We start from the raw sequence: 22,885 nt of genomic DNA, 5'->3' as shown, positions 1-22,885 counted from the left end.
CTGAAATAGGCAGAGGCAATGTGTGGGGAGGCACATGGGGTCATATGCCCCCCCAAGCTTTTTGCCTTCTATTTGGCAGCAGCTTGTAGAAGTTTTCAAACTGTGGGGCGCACACACCCCATAGGGGGGGCACAGAGGAATGTAAAGGTACCTCCATTTCCTGACAACTCAGTGGGCCACTCAGCCTGTCTGTGTTTTGGGGGCACAACTAAAAATGTAACTCCAAGGGGGGGCTTAGCTCATTGCGTCCCCCCCAACCCAGACAGTGTGGGTGGCCTGCTGAGGTGAGTCGGGGTGGAGTGGTGCTCCCTTCCTGACCCTGCTGTGTGGGGCTGGCCCTAGCTGCCTGCCCTCCGTGAACAGTCCTCTGCGCCCCCATTAGGGGTACATGCTCCACTATTTGAAAAGTTCTGTATTAAATAAAATGTGTGGTCCGCCAGTACAGGATTTTTCTCACATGCCCCCTGACAAGAGCTTGCGTACCCCAGTTTGAAAAACCACTGTCCTAGGATAAAGAACAAATGTTTGTACTCTGGAACAAAGTGTGGGGAGTGCCCATACTAGCCTTTACACATTGAGTTGGCAATCAGTTAGCTTGAAGGGGAAAAAAGGATAGTGCAAACACTGTAATAGTGTGTGTAATGTATGTCAAATTGTGAACTTAATTTTGTTTTGTGACCTCCATTGTTGCACCATCTTTATGTGCTAACTGCCATTTTTGTATTCTGTGTCAAAAAAACAGCCTGATCTTGACACAGTTAGTCTATTATGCTGCATAGTTACGACTATTATGACTTTTTTGGTGAAAACTGAAACAAAGGTTAGTAGCGATTGGACGTCTAACATAGTGAATGCCGGTGAAAATGAGGCTAAACTAGGGAAAGAATAAGTTAAAAATTGCTTAGACAAGTCAAATGTCTTCAAGTCACCAGGGCCTGATGAAATACAACCTAGAATACTCAAGGAGCTGACTGAGGAAGTATCTGAGCCATTAGTGCAGGAGTGGGCAAACATTTTGGGCCAAGGGCCACATCTGGGTGGGGAAATAGTATGCAGGGCTATGACCAGGGCCGGCTCCAGACCCCAGCGCGACAAGCACGCGCGTGGGGCGGCACTTGCCGGCAGGGGCGGCAGATTGGGCCAGCAGACCTGCCGCAGTCACGCCTGCGGGAGGTCCACCGGAGCCCCGGGACGACCGGACCTGCCACAGGCATGACTGCGGAGGGGGCGCTCTTCCCGCGGCTCCAGTGGACCTCCCGCAGGCGTCACTGCGGACGGTTCGCTGGTCGCGCGGGTCGGCTGGACCTCCCGCAGGCATGACTGCGGCAGCTCAACCGCAGCCGCCGGACCAGCGAACCGCTCGCAGCTGCGGGAGGTCCAGCTGAGCCGCGCGACTAGCGGACCCTCACCAGTCAAGCCCGCGGGAGGTCCGCTGCTCCCGGGGCTCCGGGGCCCCTCCCGGGCATGACTGCTTGGGGCGGTGGAATATGTAGAGCCATCCCTGGCTATGACAGGGGTTTGGGATGCAGGAGGGAGTGTGGGAGGGGGTGCGGTGTGCAGGAAGGGGCTCAGGGCAAAGGATTGAGGCGGATGAGGGCTGTATGAGGGGACTGAGGGAAGGGAGTTGGGGTGCAGGGTGTGGCAGGGGGCTCAGGGCAGGGGTTGGGGTGCACAGGGGTGCAGGATGCAGCAGGGAGCTTGGGGCAGGAGGGGTACAGCGTGTATAAGGGGGCTCAGGGCAGGGAGTTAGGATGCAGGAGGGGTGCAAGGTGCAGGCAGGGAGCTTAGGGCAGGCTGTTGTGGGGGGGGGTGCAGGAGGGGTTCGGGCTCCAGCCCCGCTTACCTCAAGAGGCTCTGGGATGGTAATGGCATGCATTGGGGCCAAGGCAGGCTCCCTGCCTGCCCTGTCCCTGGCACCGCACCGCTCCAGGAAACACTGCAGCCCCTGGGGGAGGGGAGGCGGGGCAGACGGCTCTGCGTGCACTGCCTTTGCCATACCTCCAGGTACCTCCCCCGAAGCTCCCATTGGCCGCGGTTCCCCGTTCCCAACCAATGGGAGCTGTGGGGGGTGGTGCCTGGAGGCAAGGGCAATGCATGGAGCCCTCTGCCCCCCGCCCCTCAGGGGCTGTAGGGATGTGGTGCTGGCGGCGCCACGGGCCAGATCCACAGCCCTGAGGGGCCAGATCTGGCCTGGGGGCCGTCATTTGCCCGCCCCTGCATTAGTGATTAGATTGAAAAGTCATGGCAGACAGGAGAGATTCCAGAGGACTGGAAAAGGGCATTGTATTTGGCCATCTCTAAAAAGGGAAATAAGGACAACCTGGGGAATTACAGACCAATCATCTTAACTTCAGTACCTGGAAAGATAATGAAGCAAATAATTAAGCAATCAGTTTGCAAACACCTAGAACAGGGGTGGGCAAACTATGGCCCGTGGGCTGGATCCAGCTTACAAGCTGTTTTAATGTGGCCCGTGAGCTCCCGCTGGGGAGTGGGGTCTGGGGCTTGCCCTGCTCCAGTCGGGGTACAGGGTCAGAGGCTGCACCACGCTGATCCAGAAGCCAGGGCATGGCCCCGCACTGGCACTCCAATGGGAGCTGCAGGGGTGCTGCCTATAATTTAGGATCCATCATAGAACAATCTAGGGCAGGGGTGGGCAAACTTTTTGGCCTGAGGGCCACATCAGGGTTCCAAAACTGTATGGGGGGCTGGGTAGGGAAGGCTGTGCCTCTCCAAACAGCCGGCCCCTGCCCCCTCCCACTTCCCACTCCCTGACTGCCCCCCTCAGAATACCCCCCCACCCAACCCCCCCCACTCCTTGTTCCCTGACCGCCGCCTCCTGGGACCCCCTGCCCCTAACTGCCCCCCCGGGACCCCACGCCCTATCCAACCCCCCATGCTCCCTGTCCCCTGACTGCCCCAACCCCTATCCACACACACCCCCGACAGGCCCACCAGGACTCCAACGCCTATCCAACCCCCTTGTTCCCCATCCCCTGACCATGCCCCCCACAGAACCTCCGCCCTATCCAACCGCCGCCCTCCCCTCCCCCCCCACTCCCTTACCATGCTGCTCAGAGAACCAGGACTGCAAGTGTGGCATGTCGAGCTGGCGGCATGACTAGGGGCTAGCCTCCCTGGCTGGGATCTCAAGGGCTGGGCAGGACGGTCCCGCAGGCCGGAGTGGCCCACGGGCCATAGTTTGCCCATGTCTGATCTAGGGCGATCAACTTGGATTGTGTCTCAACTGCGGTCTCTACCTAACCCAATGGCACAGTGAACTGTCTACACAAAAGCCTGCATGGGGGGAAGGGGCTAGAGTTTCTCAGAGTTTCTCAAGCTATGTCTACACAACAAGCACCACAGTGGCAGTGCTGCAGCCAGGCTGCTGTAGCACTGTAGTGTGGATGCTTTCTACAGTGATGGAAAGGGTTTTTCCATTGCCATGGAAAATCTATCCCCTCTAGAGATGGTGGGTAAGTTGATGGAAGAATTCTTTCATTAACCTAATGGTATCTCTACTGTGGCATAGGTTGGGTTAACTATGTCGCTTGCATCTGAATTTTTGACACCACTGAGCCACATAGCTAGATTGACCTAAGTTTTAGGTGCAGACTGAGCCTCAGTCTGGGCACATGGCTAGAGGGAGGGAGGGAGATTGTATATAAGAGGGGGTGCTCTTAGAGAAGTGGAGATCATTCACTAACACATGACAGAAGACCAGGCTGGAGAGAGAAAAGGAAGGCAGAAGAGAGGGACTCTACATAGACTGAAATACTGACTAGATCTCAGATTCGCAGGAGGAGAGAAATCAAACGAGTTACTGTAACTCTCAAGTACTTTTTAAGAGTAGAGTGACTGGATAAAAAAATTCCTTTGCTAAGTTTGTGTTCCTTGCCTTCATACCACCTTGGGCCTGAAGTGGTTAAACTAGAAGCCTACAGTGTTCAGAACCACCGTGGAACTCTGAGGTATCATGTGGGGGGCTTAGGAGGGCAGAGGCACTGGTTCTGGAGCCTGGAGGCCACCAAACAGTTTAGTGCCATATTCCAAAGAAGGGCTCAGACAATGGGTTTGGGCCTGGAAGTATGCCTTACAGACCCAGAGCTAGGAATTGTGACTAGGTTCTGTCTAGACCCGGTGGTTTAGGAGCACGTGGGATTGAGCAGTTGGGTCTACTCAAAACAGATGTGTCCATCCAGAAGGAGACTGGGCCAGGTTGTTACAGACACACCATAGGAATTTAACATGTTAGTTAACTCATGTTAAAAATACCTTTTTTTTTCTATTGTAGACATGGCCAAGAAGTTTAAAAGCAAAAATGGATAAGATCAGATGTATGGCATTGTGAAAAGAACCTCCGTATAGGGGTATTGCACCTGTGCGACATGGCCCTCACCTGCATAATTGTCCTTCACAGGAATTTTAATGGAGTTTGTGGAGAAAATGCTGGACACTCATAATCTGAGTTTAAATTTAAAACTTAGGGGGAAGTTTTAAATTTATAGCCAGTGATTTTGGTATCTTGTGGACTATTCTCATCCCAATGGGCTTTTGAAATCCCAGTTACCATACAGAAAATGGAGGAAAAGAATAGATTGGTGAAGGGATGAAGTGGAACACAAACATGAAGAATGGTCCAATGGTTTGAGTGCTATCCTGGGATTCAGGACTCCTCAGTTAATTTTCCTGCTTCATTACAGACTTCCTGTGTGCCATTGGGCAAGTCTCTGAGTCTCCTGTGCCTCAGTTTTCCATTTGCTTAATCAGAGATAATCATACTTATCTCACTGAGGAGTTATGAGGATAAATACATTTAAAAGATTTGGGGGGGGGGGGGGTTATGTGAGATAAATAGGTTCCTGCTCTTAGCCATGACCAGTATCTGATATTTCAGAAAAAGTTAAAGTCCACTTTAAGTCCATAAGACATCTAACTAATTATGGAGTGTGGAGAAGTGAATGGTTGGAGAGGAGACATTTTTCAGTCATCAGGCTCCAATCAGTAACTTTCTTCTGTCTTAGGCTCAACGATGTTAAAAATGGAGAAAGAACTAAATGAACTTCTTGTGAGGAAAGAACAAGAATGGAAAGAGCTACAAGCTCGCCAACTCTGTTTTCAGAAGACAACATTGCAGGATACCAGAAAGCAGCTTCAAGAAATGCATAAAAAATTCAATAGGTTAAAAGAAGACTTCACCTATAATCTGAAAGTTCTGGAAGAGAGAGACAGAGAACTGGAGCGCTATGATGCCATGTTTACTCATTTGAAAATGGCTGAAAATGCTAAACAGGCAGAAGTTAGCGATCTTAGGATACAGCTGGATAAGCTGCAACAAACACTTCTCAAGGAAACCCAGAAACAAGAGGCTCTGCAGTACCAATATCAACAAAAACTTAAAGAACATCAGTTAGAGATGGAACGGCTGCACAGGTAAGAGAGATTTTTCTTTATAGTACAGTACTATCTTAGAAAAGTAGCCATTCAGCCTCCAAATGAGTGTCTATGGATCTGATAAAGCAATAGTGTTTTTTTAACACACTAAAAAGGAAGGTATGTACAAATTTGACAAGCAAATTAAAAGCTCCATTCTGGCTGAGCTATGCTTAGCACAAGAACAGAGTTCGGGTCTGCAAAGGTAGCTTTAAGTCACCTTTAAAGCTTCTGTATTCACTCTCTAGTGGAGAACTTCCAAACCTCTGGCATTAAGTTAGAGGAGCCCCAGGGCTGCTCTCAAATGGTGCACCATATCTCTAACACAAAAGCTGTAAGATTGGAGAGGGGGATTGGCATAGAGGTGGATTTCAGAGTTGATAGAGGGAAGGCTTTTCATAAAAATCATAGAAGATTAGGGTTGGAAGAGACCTCAGGAGGTCATCTAGTTCAACTCCCTGCTCAAAGCAGGACCAACCCTAACTAAATCATCCCAGCCAGGGCTTTGTCAAGCCAGGCCTTAAAAACCTCTAAGGAAGGAGATTCCACCACCTCCCTAGGTAACCCATTCCAATGCTTCACCACCCTCCTAGTGAAATAGCTTTTCCTAATATCCAACCTAGACCTCCCCCACTGCAACTTGAGACCATTGCTCCTCCTTGTTCTGTCATCTGCCATCACTAAGAACAGCCTAGCTCCATCCTTTTTGGAACACACCTTCAGGTAGTTTAAGGCTGCTATCAAATCCCCCTTCACTCTTCTCTTCTGCAGACTAAATAAGCTCAGTTCCCTCAGCCTCTCCTCATAAATCATATGTCCCAGCCCCCTAATCATTTTCATCACCCTCCACCGGACTCTCTCCAATTTATCCACATCCTTCTTGTAGTGTGGGGCCCAAAACTGGACACAGTACTCCAAATGAGGCCTCACCAGTGCTGAGTAGAGGGGAATGATCACATCCCTCGATCTGCTGGAAATGCCCCTACTAATGCAGCCCAATATGCCATTAGCCTTCTTGGCAACCAGAGCACACTGTTGACTCATATCCAACTTCTCATCCACTGTAATCCCCAAATCCTCTTCTGCAGAACTGCTGTGTAGCCAGTCAGTCCCCAGCCTGTAGCAGTGCATGGGATTCTTCCATCCTAAGTGCAGGACTCTGCATTTTGTCCTTTTTGAACCTCCTCAGATTTCTTTTGGCCCAATCCTCCAATTTGTCTAGGTCACTCTGGACCCTATCCCTACCCTGCATATCTACCTCTCCCCCCAGCTTAGTGTCATCCGCAAACTTGCTGATGGTGCAATACTGGCCACTGTTGGAAGACAGAATACTGGGCTAGATGGACCATTGGCCTGCCCCAGTAACTTATGGTCTTAGATTTTAATAAGTTAAGAGGACAGAGAGAAGCCTCCAGTAATCAAAGTCCTTTAATTAGTCTAATTCTCTTGGAATGTTTCTCTAATATTGAGACAATTAGAGAGTAGTAAGACTCCGGACAAGAACTTCCCACAGCATCCTCTCAGTAAGTTTATCCACTGATGTTTGTCTGCTGAAGATAGAAATAACTAAAATAGTTAAATGTTAAAATAGATAAAAGTACTCTGATGCATGAAACATACACAATGATAAAATATGCTTTAAGAACCAAAATCTTTAAATTGTACTTAAAAGTAGATTAAAAGAAAATTTTCATAAAAACCATCACTATTTTGAACAAACTCATACAATCACTCCAAATCACCGTAACTGACTTTTCTCAACTGTATCTAGGTAGATGTTGAAGGTCTTGTTTTTGTGAATCTGAATTTCTCTAGCTTAGTGTGAGATTTGAATATGAGAAGTGCTTGTTGAAGAAATGGAACAAGTAGCCAGTTCAAATGGCAAGTTGCCATGTTTTTGACTTATAAATAGTAGTATCTGACTGCACTTGGTTCTTGGTTTCCAGTGCGAAAGATCAAGGATCCTCCAAGGACTTGGCTCTGCTTAAAAATGTGGCCTTTAATAAGTTTGGTCAGCATTATTACTAACTTTAAAAATGTCACTTGAATCTGTGATTTTTCTTGCATTAAGAGAAAATTTTAATAAGTAACGATAAACAACTGTGCCTGTTCTGTGGCTTATAAACTTGGAGTAAGATTGTTTGTAGCAGTCTGTGACAGAGTGAGACCCTGACCCTGTCTTCTGCTCTGTCTACACAGACTGTTCGGACACCTTCCATTGTTAAACACTACTGGGTAGTTTATATATGTGGGTTTTCCAATGACCTTGTTGGTCCATACACCACATCATTTACAGCATCAGGCTTCTCCTCAGCCCTCTGCCCAGGAGAGGGAAGAAAGCTGTTCACTGAGAGATCCTTCTTGGTTCTGGCTCAATTAGCTTTCCTCTCTCTTCAGCACTTCCTTCCTGTGCCACCTTCTACTCTTTGTGGTAATGGGCTAATTAGCTCTTTAGTCCTCCTCAGCCCGTTCTAATCTGCTAATTAGGCACAGTCAGGTCCACCCTTGAGTTTGGAGGAATTAATTGGTGTTTAAGTGATCAGAGTGCTGGCTCAGCTTTTGGTTTCCAGCAGTCTGTGTCATACAGTCCCACAATTGGTCTTGGATAGATGCCTATAACTGGATAGCTGATTTATAGTTTTGTATAGAATTGTTGCATTTTTAGATAATTTCTATAGGGATAAATTGTACCTATGATCTTGGACCAACAGCCTGCAGTTGGATATTGGCAAGTTAAATGAAATAAAAGACAGTAATGACGCAATATTGGAGCTTGATTTAATAGGTTACAGAAGGGGGGGGACCTATGCTCTTTGCGTTGCTTAAGTAACGGGGAAGAAGGATGAGCCATTCAAAACAGTTTTTTGGTAGATCATATAAGGAACACTAAAGCAAATAACTTGGCTTTGCTATAACTAAGGCTATGATTTTTGTCATGGACATTTTTAGTAAAAGTCAGACAGGTCACGGGCAAGTAACAAAAATTCACAGAAGCTGTGACCTGTCCCTGACTTTAACTAAAAATGTCCATGACCCATAGGTCGAGGGAGGAGGGTCCAGCATCCTGCCCTGCTGTGGCTGGGTGCTGCGGCCTGTTACTGGGAGCTGTGGAGGTTGCCTGTGGGGACTGGAGAGCTCTGGGGGATTCCTCCTGCACCCATGGTGGCTGGGGAGCTCTGGGGGTCCCCAGCACCCACAGTGTCTGGGGAGCTGCCAGGGGATTCCCCGCAGCTCCCTGACACCATGGGAGGATTTTGTTGCTGCCACCAGCTGAGGAACTGCCTGGGAGCTGTGGGGGACTCCCGCACCTGGGTTGGCTGGGGAGCTGCCAGGGGATTCCCCCCACCGTCCACGGGGATTATGGAGCTACAGAGGTCCCTAGCACCTATGGGGACTGGAGCTGTGGGGGATTTTGCCATTGCCAGCTGAGGAACTGCCTGGGAGCTGTGGGGGTCCCCCGCATTTGTGGTGGCTGGGTTGCTGCCAGTGGATTCCCCCCACCGTCCATAGGGATTAGGGAGCCAGCCTGTTCCTCTCCTGACCTGTAGTCCCATCTTGAGGGCTCTATGTGCACAGACTTTTGTCTCTGAGGCAAGCAACATGCCCCAAAAGGGCTAGCTAGTAGTGGCCAATGATGACTTAAATTCTTGAGGCCAGTTCTCAAAGATACATCCCTATTACTGATAAAGTCAAACCATCTTTTACACATATGAAATGCCTCCAGCTTCCTGGTGTCTTCTTTAAGCAGCGTCCATGTTTCCAATGCATATAAGAGGATCAGAGGTATGCAGGTTTGATAAAATCTGGCAAACACCTAGCACTATCCAACCCACCTATAAATGAGTGGATAAACAGTACTATATTCCTGGCAAAGGAATAGAGCATTTATTTTTCCACCCCACTCCCAGTTCCCTGGTGGTGGATGTGGCTAATGAAGGAAATTGACAAACCTGCTCCAGACCCTTTCCTTATGTTATGGAGTCTAAATGTTTAGCCCTCCTGGATACAAAAAAGCTACTCCTTGGCAGCTCTCCAGTTTCAGGTGGCAAACTACCAATTCCTGTTGGCAAAATATTTAACACGTTTTCCAAGTTCATACATTTTATTGATCATCTGCCACAGGACCAGAAAAAGTAACTTCAAGTCCTCATTTTGGAAGATAGTTGATAATTAAAACCTGCCTCCAGGCTGCCCTACATGCACCAGACACATCTCCTAGGTTCTTAGCCACAATTGTGGTTATATGGAGAACATCCTGGTTCCAGTCTTAAGGTCTCCTGAGAGAGGTGCAGAATGTGAACGGCCCAAGTCCTTCAGTGATGACAGACTCCTCCCTCCACACCCAGAGGGACTTGAGGGCAACAAAGATATGGTTTAGTAGGTCCGAGATGTCTGACCACTCTAAATCATTTCAGTACAAGGGTGTTATGAATCCGCTGGGATGTGGCCTTGGTACAGTAACAGTACATTCCACTCAGGTGGAGTCCACATCTATAATGCTACTGAAAGATGTTATAATAGAAATCTGTAGGAGTGCAACCTGGTCAGCTCTTCATATCTTTGCCAAGCATTACACCATCTTACCTGCTTCCAGAAATGATACTACCTTTGACAACACAGTCCTTTTGAACTGTCTTAGACTTGCCTCCTCAGAACCCACTCTGAGTTACTGCTTGGGAGTCTCCTGTGCTAGAGCACCCATAAGGACATATACTCAAAAAAGAAGAGGTTACTTACTATACAGTAACTTGAGTTCTTCTAAATGTTTTGTCCCTCCGGGTGCTCCATCTCTCACCCTCGTCCCCCTTGGCTTTGGAAATTCTGCTTTGTGGTTGAGAAGAAATTGAGTGGCAGTGGATCCGCACCACCTTATATGTCTTTGTTTGGAGGCTCAAGGTGCTGTTCTGCACAGGTTTGGGACTGTGGATGCTTTGCATTCTCTGGTGGGGAGCACACATGGCCATACACACATCCAATGATGGACCACCAAAGGGACAAAACATGTTGAAGAACTGAAGTTACTCTAAGGTAAGTATGCTCCTGGTCCCCTGTGCATTCCAAGAGTGTCTCTCCTCCATGCTGCTTCCCTGCAGCAACTGCTGCTGCGGGGTCCTAGTGCCCACCTGCTCCACTGCCGGGCAGACTGACTCTGAGCCTGCCCTTCCCCCTCAGACCCTTTCATTTTCCAGTGGGATCCTCCACCAGCAAAGGGGGGCCCCCCTGCCTGCAGTCACCGCTCCTGCCCCATGCTGGGCAAGGAGGCAGCCCCATCCCTCACCCCCAGTGAGGCTACGGTCAGGGGCAACAGCAGGGGAGGAGGCATGCAGCGCCCCGGCACCCACCACGGGGAAGGCGAGGAAGATTCCTGGACCTGAGAGGGACCCTAGGAGCACATGCAGTGACAGTGGTGGGGGTGTGTGCTGCTGGGGGGACAGGAAAGGGGTGCTCCTCCCCCAGAGCTTGCTGCTGCCAGCAGGAAAAGGGCTGGGGGAGGGGTGGGGAGTCCTCTCTGGCTCCTGTCCCGGAGCAGCCTGCCTGCACCCAAACTCATCCCCATCCCTGCCCCACCCCAGAGCCCACACCCCCAGTCAGGGCTTTCACACACACCCACAACACCCTCAACCCTCTACACTAGCCCTGAGCCCCTCCAGCACCCCAAACACCTTATCACCAGTCTGTGCCTGAGCCCTCACCCTCCCCATGCTCCTACTCTCACCCTGAGCCCTTCCCATGCCCCAAAACCCCTATTGCCAGCCCCAGACAGAGCCTTCACCCCTGCACCCTATCCCCAAACTCCCTCCCAGAGTCTGCACCCCAATCCTCTGCCCCAGCCTAGGGCCTGCACCCCAGACCACCTCCCTCATCCAAACTCCCTCCCAGAGCCTTGGGCAGGTGGGGGAGTGGAATTTGGGCAGGGGCGGGTTCTGGGCACCACCAAAATTTCTTCAAGCATTCCACCCCTGCTACGGGAATGTCACAATATTATGATAGGGGTCTACTATAGACCACCAAATCAGAAAAAGGAGGTGGATGAGGAACAAACAACTGAAATATCTAAAAAACACCTGGAAGAAAATCTAAAATTGCTGTAATGTTTTCAGATGACAGAAAAATTGGTGGAGTGGTAAATTATGGTGAGGACAGGTAACTTATATGGAGTCACCTGGATCACTTGATAAGTTGGGCACAAACAAACCATGTGTTTTAGCTATATTCAAGGTCATAGATGTAGAAGCAAAGAATGTAGGTCATAGTTACTGCATGGGGAACTGTATCCTGGAAAGCAGTGACTCTGAAGAGCACTTAGGGATTCTGGTGAATGACCAGCTGAGGCTAAGGGTTTTATGTAATCCTTGGATGCATAATTAGAGGAGTATCAAATAGGACCAAAGAGGTGGTATTTCCTCTGTTTATGATATTATTACAGTAGTGGTCTCATCAATGTGTCCAGTTCTGGTTTCTGTGCTTTAATAAGGATGCTGAAGAATTAGAGTATCAGAGGGGTAGCCGCGTTAGTCTGGTTCTGTAGAAGCAGCAAAGAATCCTGTGGCACCTTATAGACTAACAGAAGTTTTGCAGCATGAGCTTTCGTGGGTGAATACCCACTTCTTCGGATGCAAGCAGTGGAAATTTCCAGGGACAGGTGTGTATATATAAGCAAGCAAGAAGCAAGCTAGAGATAACGAGGTTAGATCAATCAGGGAGGATGGGGCCCTGTTCCAGCAGCTGAGGTGTGAAAGCCAAGGGAGGAGAAACTGGTTCTGTAATTGGCAAGCCATTCACAGTCTTTGTTTAGTCCTAAGCTGATGGTGTTAAATTTGCAGATGAACTGGAGCTCAGCAGTTTCTCTTTGAAGTCTGGTCCTAAAGTTTTTTTGTTGTAGGATGGCCACCTTAACATCTGCTATTGTGTGGCCAGGGAGGTTGAAGTGTTCTCCTACAGGTTTTTGTATATTGCCATTCCTAATGTCTGATTTGTGTCCATTTATCCTTTTCCTTAGAGACTGTCCAGTTTGGCCGATGTACATAGCAGAGGGGCATTGCTGGCATATGATGGCATATATTACATTGGTGGACGTGCAGGTGAATGAACCGGTGATGGTGTGGCTGATCTGGTTAGGTCCTGTGATGGTGTTGCTGGTGTAGATATGTGGGCAGAGTTGGCATCGAGGTTTGTTGCATGGGTTGGTTCCTGAGCTAGAGTTACTATGGTGTGGTGTGCAGTTGTTGGTGAGAATATGCTTCAGGTTGGCAGGTTGTCTGTGGGCGAGGACTGGCCTGCCACCCAAGGCCTGTGAAAGTGTGGGATCATTGTCCAGGATGGGTTGTAGATCCCTGATGATGCGTTGGAGGGGTTTGAGCTGGGGACTGTATGTGATGGCCAGTGGAGTCCTGTTGGTTTCTTTCTTGGGTTTGTCTTGCAGAAGGAGGTTTCTGGGTACACATCTGGCTCTGTTGATCTGTTTCCTTATTTCCTCGTGTGGGTACTGTAGTCTTGAGTCCACCAAGCATTCTCAAGACTACAGTACCCACACGAATTAGGGGGGGCTCATTAAAGAGCCACCAGAATGAGGTAAGATCTGGAAAGCTGCCTTTCAGTGACAGACTTAAGAAGCTCAATCTATTTAGCTTATTGTTGTGGGGCAAGCACGTCCCTCTGGGGTCAGGGTCGTTATAGTCCCACGGCTGAATCCACCTGACAATCCTTACCCTTAGGTGGTGCGACGTAGAGGCCAAAGTCAGTATGACTGTCCTCTCCCTCAGGATTGCGTGGCCTAATAACCAGAGTCAATATAGCTGCCCTCTCTTTTGGGGCTAGGTGGTCTGATGGCCAATGGGGACAACTGGGCTGGCACCTAGGGGTGGGTGGCTGCTGGGACCCAGTTCCTCCTGCTCCACCAGGTCCCAGCCCAGGGTCCTATCAGTGGTGAGAATATTTGCCACTGAGTCAGTGGGGATCCGATCAAAACACAGACATCACTTGGCCCAATGGCTATGCCTCCCCTGGGCCACTTCCTACCCTGTCTCTTGAAGTAGTGGTCTGGGCATCTCTGGGTTCCTCGGTGTGTGTAGCTCTCGATGGCACCGACCTCCATCGGGCGTCTGTAGGCCTCTGGGTATCTGCCTGGGTTTCTACATCTCTGGCTTCAACACCTCCTGGACTGGAGCCTGCAATGTGCATCCTCCCTCCTCAGCAGTCAGCCCTGACTGAGCTTAGCTGCTTCCTTTTATACCTGGATTCCAGTTGGAGCATGCCCAGCAGGGCCAAGGGGGCATGGCCTCCTCTGCCCACAGAGTAGGATTAACTGCTGCTGAACCAGTGCAGTGCACATGTGCCCCATCTCATTTATCAAAGAGAAGGTTCAGAGACGGTTGATCATGCTGTATAAGTACCTACATAGGAAGAAGATATCTGATGCCAAAGGGCTCTTTAACCTATCAGACAAAGGCATAATGAGATCCAGTGTCTGGAAGTTGAAGCTAGCCAAATTCAAACTTGAAATGAATCACAAATTTCTAACAATAAGGGTAATTAATCACTGGACAACTTACAAAGGATGTGTTGGAGTCGCCATCACTTTAAGTCTTTTTTTTTTTTTTTTTTTAAACTCATTAGGCCTGGTATACACTACAGAGTTTTATCAGTATAGCTATGTCTGTCAGAAAGTATGAAAAATCACTCCTAACTGACATAGCTATGCTGGTAAATCCCCCCCATGTAGATACTGCTTATATTGGCAAAAGAGTCCTTTCTATGGCATAGCTTATGTCATTCAGGGAGGTGGTTTAAGTATACTGGCAAAATACTTCTTTTTGCTGGTGTAGTCTGCATCTCAACTAGGAGATTTTGCTGGTATAGCTAAAGGTAATAATTGGAGATATACCAATCTCCTAGAACTAGAAGGGACCTTGAAAGGTCATTGAGTCCAGCCCCCTGCCTTCACTAGCAGGACCAATTTTTGCCCCAGATCCCTAAGTGGTCTCCTCAAGGATTGAACTCTCAACCCTGGGTTTAGCAGGCCAATGCTCAAATCACTGAGTTATCCCTCCCCCCTGTAGCTGTACTGGCTTTGTAGTGTAGTCTAGCCCAGATTAGACATCTTTCTAAAAAATATGCTGAAGCTCAACCAGAAGTTATAGCCTATGCAGGAGTTTGAATAAGGGTCCCTTCTGATCTGAAAATGTATTAATTGTTAAATATTTACTTATTTGTAAGACCTGGTCTACACTGGGGTGGGGAGGGGAATCAATCTAAGTTACATGAATAACGTAGCTGAAGTTGACCTACTTAGACCTACTCACCGTGGTGTCTTCACTGCAGTGAGTCGACTGCTGCCACTCCCTCGTCAACCCTGCCTGCGCCTCTTGTGGCTGTGGAGTACAGGAGTCGACAGGAGAGTGCTCAGGAGTCGATTTACCCCATCTAGACTTGATGGGGAGAGGGATAGCTCAGTGGTTTGAGCATTGGCCTGATAAACCCAGGGTTGAGAGTTCAATCCTTGAGGGGGCCATGTAGGGGAACTGGGGCAAAATCAGTACTTGATCCTGCTAGTGAAGGCAGGGCGTCAGACTCAATGACCTTTCAGGGTTCCTTCCAGTTCTGAGATAGGTATATCTCAAATTATTATTTTTATTTAAGCAATAAATCAATCCCTGCTGGATCGATTGCTGCCTGCCTATTCGGTGGGTTGTGTAGACATATCCTAAGAGAATGAAAACAATTACAAAATAATTGTATGTTGTGAATGGAAAGTTAAGATGCATTTTTGTTTAAGAAATTACATTTTTGCAAGTTATATTTCTATGAGTGCATTGTTGCTGGAAGAACCTTTCAGAAGCACCTATCAATAGGTCATAATTGACCACATTTCATATAAATTTGTTTGGTGTTGTTACAGTTCTAAGGTTTCTGACATTGACCATCACCGTGAGGAGTATAAGAAGCTGAAACAGCAGTTGGAGAGAAAACTCCAAGAAGTGGAAGAAGAGCTTGCTTTGCAGAAACTGGTACAGGAGTCTGTAGAAAACAACTTTGTGTTAAACAAGCCACAGTAGATGTAATTTCTACTTTACAGTCCGTCCATTCTTAGGGGAGAATTATGCATTATAGATACCCGATACCTATTCAGGCAGTCCTTTTTAGCTCTAATGTTAAAATTAATGTAAGATGTGCAATGGGCAGTACTGCATGTTGCTTTACAGTAATAGGTGTCATGTGGTATTTGCATACTGGCGGGTGCTTTATTTACTAGTCTGGCAACCTCCCCTTGGGAAGAATTGGTAAGATTATGTTTAGTAAACTGAGATGGTGTAAGATTCTTGTATATGAGGATACAGCTAGCACACTGTGCTAAATTGGCTAACCTTGAAATTCCAGGAAAGGTCAGCTTCTATAAATCAGAAGTCGCTTTAGGCAGGCATATAGGCTAAATAAACATATTAACATGTGCCAGCATGCCATACTTCTCTGATTTCAAGACTTTCTCTTCCCACTTTTTATGCCATTGTTAACACACAATCCTCTGCTACTATTAATACTCAATCATTTCATAATATGAGAATACTTAGCAATGGAGTTTGTTTGAGCTTTAGTTGTCACCTGATTGAGGGTGTCTTACTGCCCATATATTGCAAAAATAACATTTTTAGGATAATTTATACTCCTTTCACCTTTTAAAAAAAAAATTAAGACATTTCAAGTTTACAAGTCATTGCCATGTAAATATCAGAAACAAAATGATGATCATTACAAAAGTGGGCTTATTTTTTTTGTTTAGCAAAATATGCAGTAATATTAACATGCAGTAACATCAAATCTCTGTATTTAACAGGGGGTACCTTGACTGGATTATGGGCCTGCTGGATGGTGGGAAGCAGGGGATATGACATGACATATTTTGATTTTTCATAAGGCTTTTGGCACAAGCCTTACAAAAATCAAAATTTATCATTTACTGCTTTTGAGACATTCCTGGATCTGGTACAACTCAGTATTTTCATTAATTACTTGAATAATGGAGTGGAGAGTATGCTTATAAAATTTTCAGATGACACCAAGCTGGGAGGGGTGCAAGCATTTTGGAGGATAGAATTAGAATTCAAAACAACCTTAACAAATTGGAGAATTGGTCTGAATTCAACAAGATGAAATTTAATAAAGATAAGTGCCAAGAACTTCACTTAAGCAGGAAAAAATCAAATGCCCAACTACAGAATGCAGAACTGGAGGAGCTGAGAGAGGCAGAGAGGTATGTTGATGAGGCCTTCCGGGACACTGTAGAATTGTCCCGCCTCCGCTTAGACAGCACCTGTGCTGTTGAGGAGGAAGAAGGGCCCAGGGAAGTAGAGCAGTCAATGGAAGCAGAGGGAAACCTTCCCGTAGTTGGGACCCTCCTTCCAGATGGTGCTGGGGTTGCCTCTCGCACTGAGGTTGCCTCTCCGGGGGAGGGAACTCCAGTTTCTAGGAAAAGGCAGGTGTTAGTAATGGGAGATTCGATTATTAGAAATGTAGATAGCTGGGTCTGTGATGACCGGGAGAACCGTATGGTGACTTGCCTGCCTGGTGCGAAGGTTGCGGATCTCTCGAGGCATCTAGATAGACTTATGTGTAGTGCTGGGGAGGAGCCGGTGGTCGTGGTACATGTAGGTACCAATGACATAGGGAAGGGTAGGAGAGATGTCCTGGAAGCCAAATTTAGGCTGCTAGGGAAGAGACTGAAATCCAGGACCTCTATGGTGGCATTTTCAGAAATGCTCCCAGTTCCACGAGCAGGGCCAGGTAGGCAGGCAGAGCTTCAGAGTCTCAATGCGTGGATGAGACTATGGGGTAGCAAGGAGGGTTTCACGTTCATTAGGAACTGGGGAAACTTCTGGGATGGGAGGAGCCTATACAGGAGAGATGGGCTCCACCTAAACCAAAGTGGAACCAGACTGCTGGCGCTAAACATTAAAAAGGTTGTAGAGCAGTTTTTAAACTAGGTGATGGGGGAAAGCCGACTGCTGCAGAGAAGCGTGTGGATCGGACACAGACTTCTCTTAGGGGAGAGTCTGATGATAGTGAATCTCCAGGTTATAGTCAGGAGCAGAGGAATGAGAAATATAATGTAAGGGCTGGATCAGATGATGAACAGTCACATAAAAAAGAATCTGGCACATCAGAAAAAGGCAGGCTAATAAACAGGGACAAGGTTTTAAAGTGCTTGTACACAAATGCCAGAAGTCTAAATAATAAGATGGGTGAACTAGAGTGCCTTGTGATAAAGGAGGATATTGATATAATAGGCATCACAGAAACCTGGTGGACTGAGAGCAATCAATGGGACACAATCATTCCGGGGTACAAAATATATCGGAAGGACAGAACAGGCCGTGCAGGGGGAGGAGTGGCACTATATGTTAAAGAAAGTGTAGATTCAAATGAAGTAAAAATCTTAAGCGAATCCACAGGTTCCATAGAGTCTCTATGGATAGAAATTTCATGCTCTAGTAAAAATATAACATTAGGGATCTATTATCGACCACCTGACCAGGACAGTAATAGTGATGATGAAATGCTAAGGGAAATTAGAGAGGCTATCAAAATTAAGAACCCAATAATAGTGGGGGATTTCAATTATCCCCATATTGACTGGGAACATTTCACTTCAGGACGAAATGCAGAGATAAAATTTCTCGATACTTTAAATGACTGCTTCATGGAGCAGCTGGTGAACCCACAAGGGGCGGCGACTCTAGATTTAATCCTGAGTGGAGTGCAGGAGCTGGTCCAAGAGGTAACTATAGCAGGACCGCTTGGAAATAGTGACCATAATACAATAGCATTCAACATCCCTGTGGTGGGAAGAACATCCCAACTGCCCAACACTGTGGCCTTTAATTTCAAAAGGGGAACTATACAAAAATGAGGGGTTAGTTAGACAAAAGTTAAAAGGTACATTGACTAAAGTGAAATCCTGCAAGTTGCGTGGCGCTTTTAAAGACACCATAATAGAGGCCCAACTTCAATGTATACCCCAAATTAAGAAAAACTGTAAAAGAACTAAAAAAGAGCCACCATGGCTTAACCACCATGTAAAAGAAGCAGTGAAAGATAAAAAGACTTCCTTTAAAAAGTGGAAGTCAAATCCTAGTGAGGCAAATAGAAAGGAGCACAAACGCTGCCAACTTAAGTGCAAGAGTGTAATAAGAAAAGCCAAAGAGGAGTTTGAAGAACGGCTAGCCAAAAACTCCAAAGGTAATAACAAAATGTTTTTTAAGTACATCAGAAGCAGGAAGCCTGCTAAACAACCAGTGGGGCCCCTTGACGATGAAAATACAAAAGGAGCGCTTAAAGATGATAAAGTCATTGCGGAGAAACTAAATGGATTCTTTGCCTCAGTCTTCACGGCTGAGGATGTTAGGGAGATTCCCAAACCTGAGCTGGCTTTTGTAGGTGACAAATCTGAGGAACTGTCACAGATTGAAGTGTCAGTAGAGGAGGTTTTGGAATTAATTGATAAACTCAACATTAACAAGTCACCGGGACCAGATGGCATTCACCCAAGAGTTCTGAAAGAACTCAAATGTGAAGTTATGAACTATTAACTAAGGTTTGTAACCTGTCCTTTAAATCGGCTTACCCAATGACTGGAAGTTAGCTAATGTAACGCCAATATTTAAAAAGGGCTCTAGGGGTGATCCGGCAAGTACAGACCGGTAAGTCTAACGTCGGTACCGGGCAAATTAGTTGAAACAATAGTAAAGAATAAAATTGTCAGACACATAGAAAAACATAAACTCTTGAGCAATAGTCAACATGGTTTCTGTAAAGGGAAATCGTGTCTTACTAATCTATTAGAGTTCTTTGAAGGGGTCAACAAACATGTGGACAAGGGGGATCCGGTGGACATAGTGTACTTAGATTTCCAGAAAGCCTTTGACAAGGTCCCTCACCAAAGGCTCTTATGTAAATTAAGCTGTCATGGGATAAAAGGAAAGGTCCTTTAATGGATTGAGAACTGGTTAAAGGACAGGGAACAAAGGGTAGGAATTAATGGTAAATTCTCAGAATGGAGAGGGGTAACTAGTGGTGTTCCCCAAGGGTCAGTCCTAGGACCAATCCTATTCAATTTATTCATAAATGATCTGGAGAAAGGGGTAAACAGTGAGGTGGCAAAGTTTGCAGATGATACTAAACTACTCAAGATAGTTAAGACCAAAGCAGATTGTGAAGAACTTCAAAAAGATCTCACAAAACTAAGTGATTGGGCAACAAAATGGCAAATGAAATTTAATGTGGATAAATGTAAAGTAATGCACATTGGAAAAAATAACCCCAACTATACATACAACATGATGGGGGCTAATTTAGCTACAACGAGTCAGGAAAAGATCTTGGAGTTATCGTGGATAGTTCTCTGAAGATGTCCACGCAGTGTGCAGAGGCGGTCAAAAAGCAAACAGGATGTTAGGAATCATTAAAAAGGGGATAGAGAATAAGACTGAGAATATATTATTGCCCTTATATAAATCCATGGTACGCCCGCATCTCGAATACTGTGTACAGATGTGGTCTCCTCACCTCAAAAAGATATTCTAGCACTAGAAAAGGTTCAGAAAGAGCAACTAAAATGATTAGGGGTTTAGAGAAGGTCCCATATGAGGAAAGATTAAAGAGGCTAGGACTCTTCAGTTTGGAAAAGAGAAGACTAAGAGGGGACATGATAGAGGTATATAAAATCATGAGTGATGTTGAGAAAGTGGATAAGGAAAAGTTATTTACTTATTCACATAATACAAGAACTAGGGGTCACCAAATGAAATTAATAGGCAGCAGGTTTAAAACAAATAAAAGGAAGTTCTTCTTCACGCAGCGCACAGTCAACTTGTGGAACTCCTTACCTGAGGAGGTTGTGAAGGCTAGGACTATAACAATGTTTAAAAGGGGACTGGATAAATTCATGGTGGCTAAGTCCATAAATGGCTATTAGCCAGGATGGGTAAGAATGGTGTCCCTAGCCTCTGTTCGTCAGAGGATGGAGATGGATGGCAGGAGAGAGATCATTTGATCATTGCCTGTTAGGTTCACTCCCTCAGGGGCACCTGGCATTGGCCACTGTCGGTAGACAGATACTGGGCTAGATGGACCTTTGGTCTGACCCGGTACGGCCTTTCTTATGTTCTTATGTTCTTATGTACAAGTGGTGAATAACTGGGTAGGTGGTAGTACTGCTGAAAAGGATCGGGGTTACACTGGATCACAAATAGAACATGAGTCAACGATGTGATGCAACTGCAAAAAAGCTAATCTCACTCTCAGGTGAATTAACTGGAGTGTCATGTATGACTGAGGGGGAAACTGATAAGTCTTCAAATATGTTAAAGGCTGTTATAAAGAGGACCGTGATCAATTGTTCTCCATGTCCACTGAATGTAGGATAGGAATTAATGGTCATAATCTGAAGAAAGGGAGATTTAGGTTAGTTATCAGGAACAACTTTTATACAGTAAGGATAATTAAGCTATAGAATAGACTTCCAATGGAGGTTGTGGAATCCTCCTTATTGGAGGTTTTTAAGGACATGTTGCAGCTGATACAAAACTACTTAAGATAGTTAAGTCAAAAGCAGCCTGTGAAGAGCTACAAAGTGATCTCACAAAACTGGGTGACTGGGCAATAAAATGGCAGATGAAATTCAATGTTGATAAATGCAAAGTAATGCACCATCAAAAACAGTCCCAACTATCCATATACAGTGATGCAGTATAAATTAGCTGTTACCACTCAAGAAAGATGTTGGAGTCATTGTGGATAGTTCTCTGAAAACATCCATTCAATGTGCAGCAGCAGGGGCTGGATTTGATGACCTCTCGAGGGCCCTTCCATCCAGTGGCGCTAGAACACTTTTACAGTGGGAGTGCTAAAAGCCAGTGGTCCCCAAACTTTTTGTTTTGCACCCACCTTACCCCTGTCTGTGCCCCCTCCCCAGAGCTGGGGCCAGGATCAGGCCATGGCTCTGGGAAGGGGACATGGACAGGGGTAAGAGGACTGATGCTGGGCGGGAGCAGAGCCCCGAGTGTGGGACCGGAAGCCAGGATCCTGCATGCGGGGCCAGGAGCAGGTTCTGCAGCTGGGACCTGGGCATGAGGCCAGGAGCAGAGCCCTGGGCATGGGGCTGGCAGTGCTAGAACCCTGGGCACAGGACCAGCAGCCAGGACCCCTTAGTTCACACGCCTGTGCTTCCATCCCTATATTCCTATGACTTTTTAGATTTATTTTAGTGAATTTCTTTACACCATCAAGGTCATGTTGTTTTGGAGCATTTTATTAATTTCAATAAAACTACTGACTCCTCTCATTGCTTCAATTCTTCAGTTGTATTTGTGCCAAATTTTCTGAAGATTAGGATTTTTTTTCTGGTATTATTCATAGTTCAAGTAACTAGAATAACATCTAATTTATGTAAGAATAGAAAAAATGGTCACTTTAATATTAAATTGCATTTATAAAATATTAATAAATGATCAATGTTTTAATCAATTGTCATAGATTATTATGAAGTCCAACAGGTCACTAGATTGTATATAACCATTTATAACTCCTTTACTGATCAGATTATAACCATCTATAACACACACTATTCATGACTGTCAAATTGTAACATTTATTTTCCCTTTATAAACTATTTATAAATGGAACCTTAATACACAGTATGACCAAAAAATTATGCTGAAATCATTTATTCTGTGTTTTCACAACTTGTAGTCTACTTGATTTATTGTCATTAGTAGTTTGAGGTTGCTTGTTTTTTGACAATTCATATGTCTAGAACAGGGGTGGCCAATCTGAGCCTGAGAAGGAGCCAGAATTTACCAATGTACTTTTCCAAAGAGCCACAGTAATATGTCAGCAGCCCCCTATCAGCACCCCTCACGCCGGCTCCCAGAGCCTTCCACCCACTGGCAGCCCAGCTGATCAGCGCCTCTCCCTCCCTCCCCGTACCTCCCAATCAGCTGTTTCATGGCATGCAGGAGGCTCTGGAGGAGGAGGAGTGAGGGCACAGCAGGCTCAGGGGAAGGGATGGTGTGGGGGCAGGGCCTGTGGCAGAGCCAGGGGTTGAGCGGTGAGCACCCCCCAGCACATTGAAAAGTTGGTGCCTGTAACTCCAGCCCCAGAGTCGGTGCTTATACAAGGAGCCGCATATTAACTTCTGAAGAGCCGCATGTGGCTCTGGAGCCACAGGTTGACCACCCCTGGTCTAGAAGGAAAAGCCCACAGTACTGGCAGAAACAGCACATTCTTAGATCCATGTGGGGGTATAGTTTATTTCACAGTTCAAGTAAGATTTAAAGCAAAACTCACATTTTCTTATCAAAAGTTATAGGTTGCATAGTTGGATAAATATTATAAAGGAATATGACTTTAATATATGTACATTTTTAGTTAAGAAATACCTTTGGCAATTTCATCTTTT

At 46.3% G+C, this 22,885-nt stretch overlaps 1 protein-coding gene across 10 annotated transcripts in view; it reads left to right on the top strand.

Annotated features, from left to right (window-relative positions):
- CCDC57 (coiled-coil domain containing 57) overlaps window positions 1–22,885 on the top strand; it is a 148,870-nt gene that overhangs the window by 15,448 nt on the left and 110,537 nt on the right. For all 10 annotated transcript variants that reach the window (XM_039501399.1, XM_039501404.1, XM_039501407.1 and 7 more), the window contains exons 2-3: window positions 5,025–5,433; window positions 15,332–15,440. In XM_039501399.1, coding sequence (XP_039357333.1) covers window positions 5,033–5,433; window positions 15,332–15,440 — 510 coding nt within the window. In that variant the 5' untranslated portion in view covers window positions 5,025–5,032. The remainder of the gene's footprint in view (window positions 1–5,024; window positions 5,434–15,331; window positions 15,441–22,885) is intronic.

Source organism: Mauremys reevesii, linkage group 15 (genome assembly GCF_016161935.1).
Source record: "Mauremys reevesii isolate NIE-2019 linkage group 15, ASM1616193v1, whole genome shotgun sequence".
Lineage (NCBI taxonomy): Eukaryota > Metazoa > Chordata > Testudines > Geoemydidae > Mauremys > Mauremys reevesii.
The sequence above is the reverse complement of the archived record's forward strand: the minus strand, read 5'-3'. Positions and strand labels throughout refer to the sequence as shown.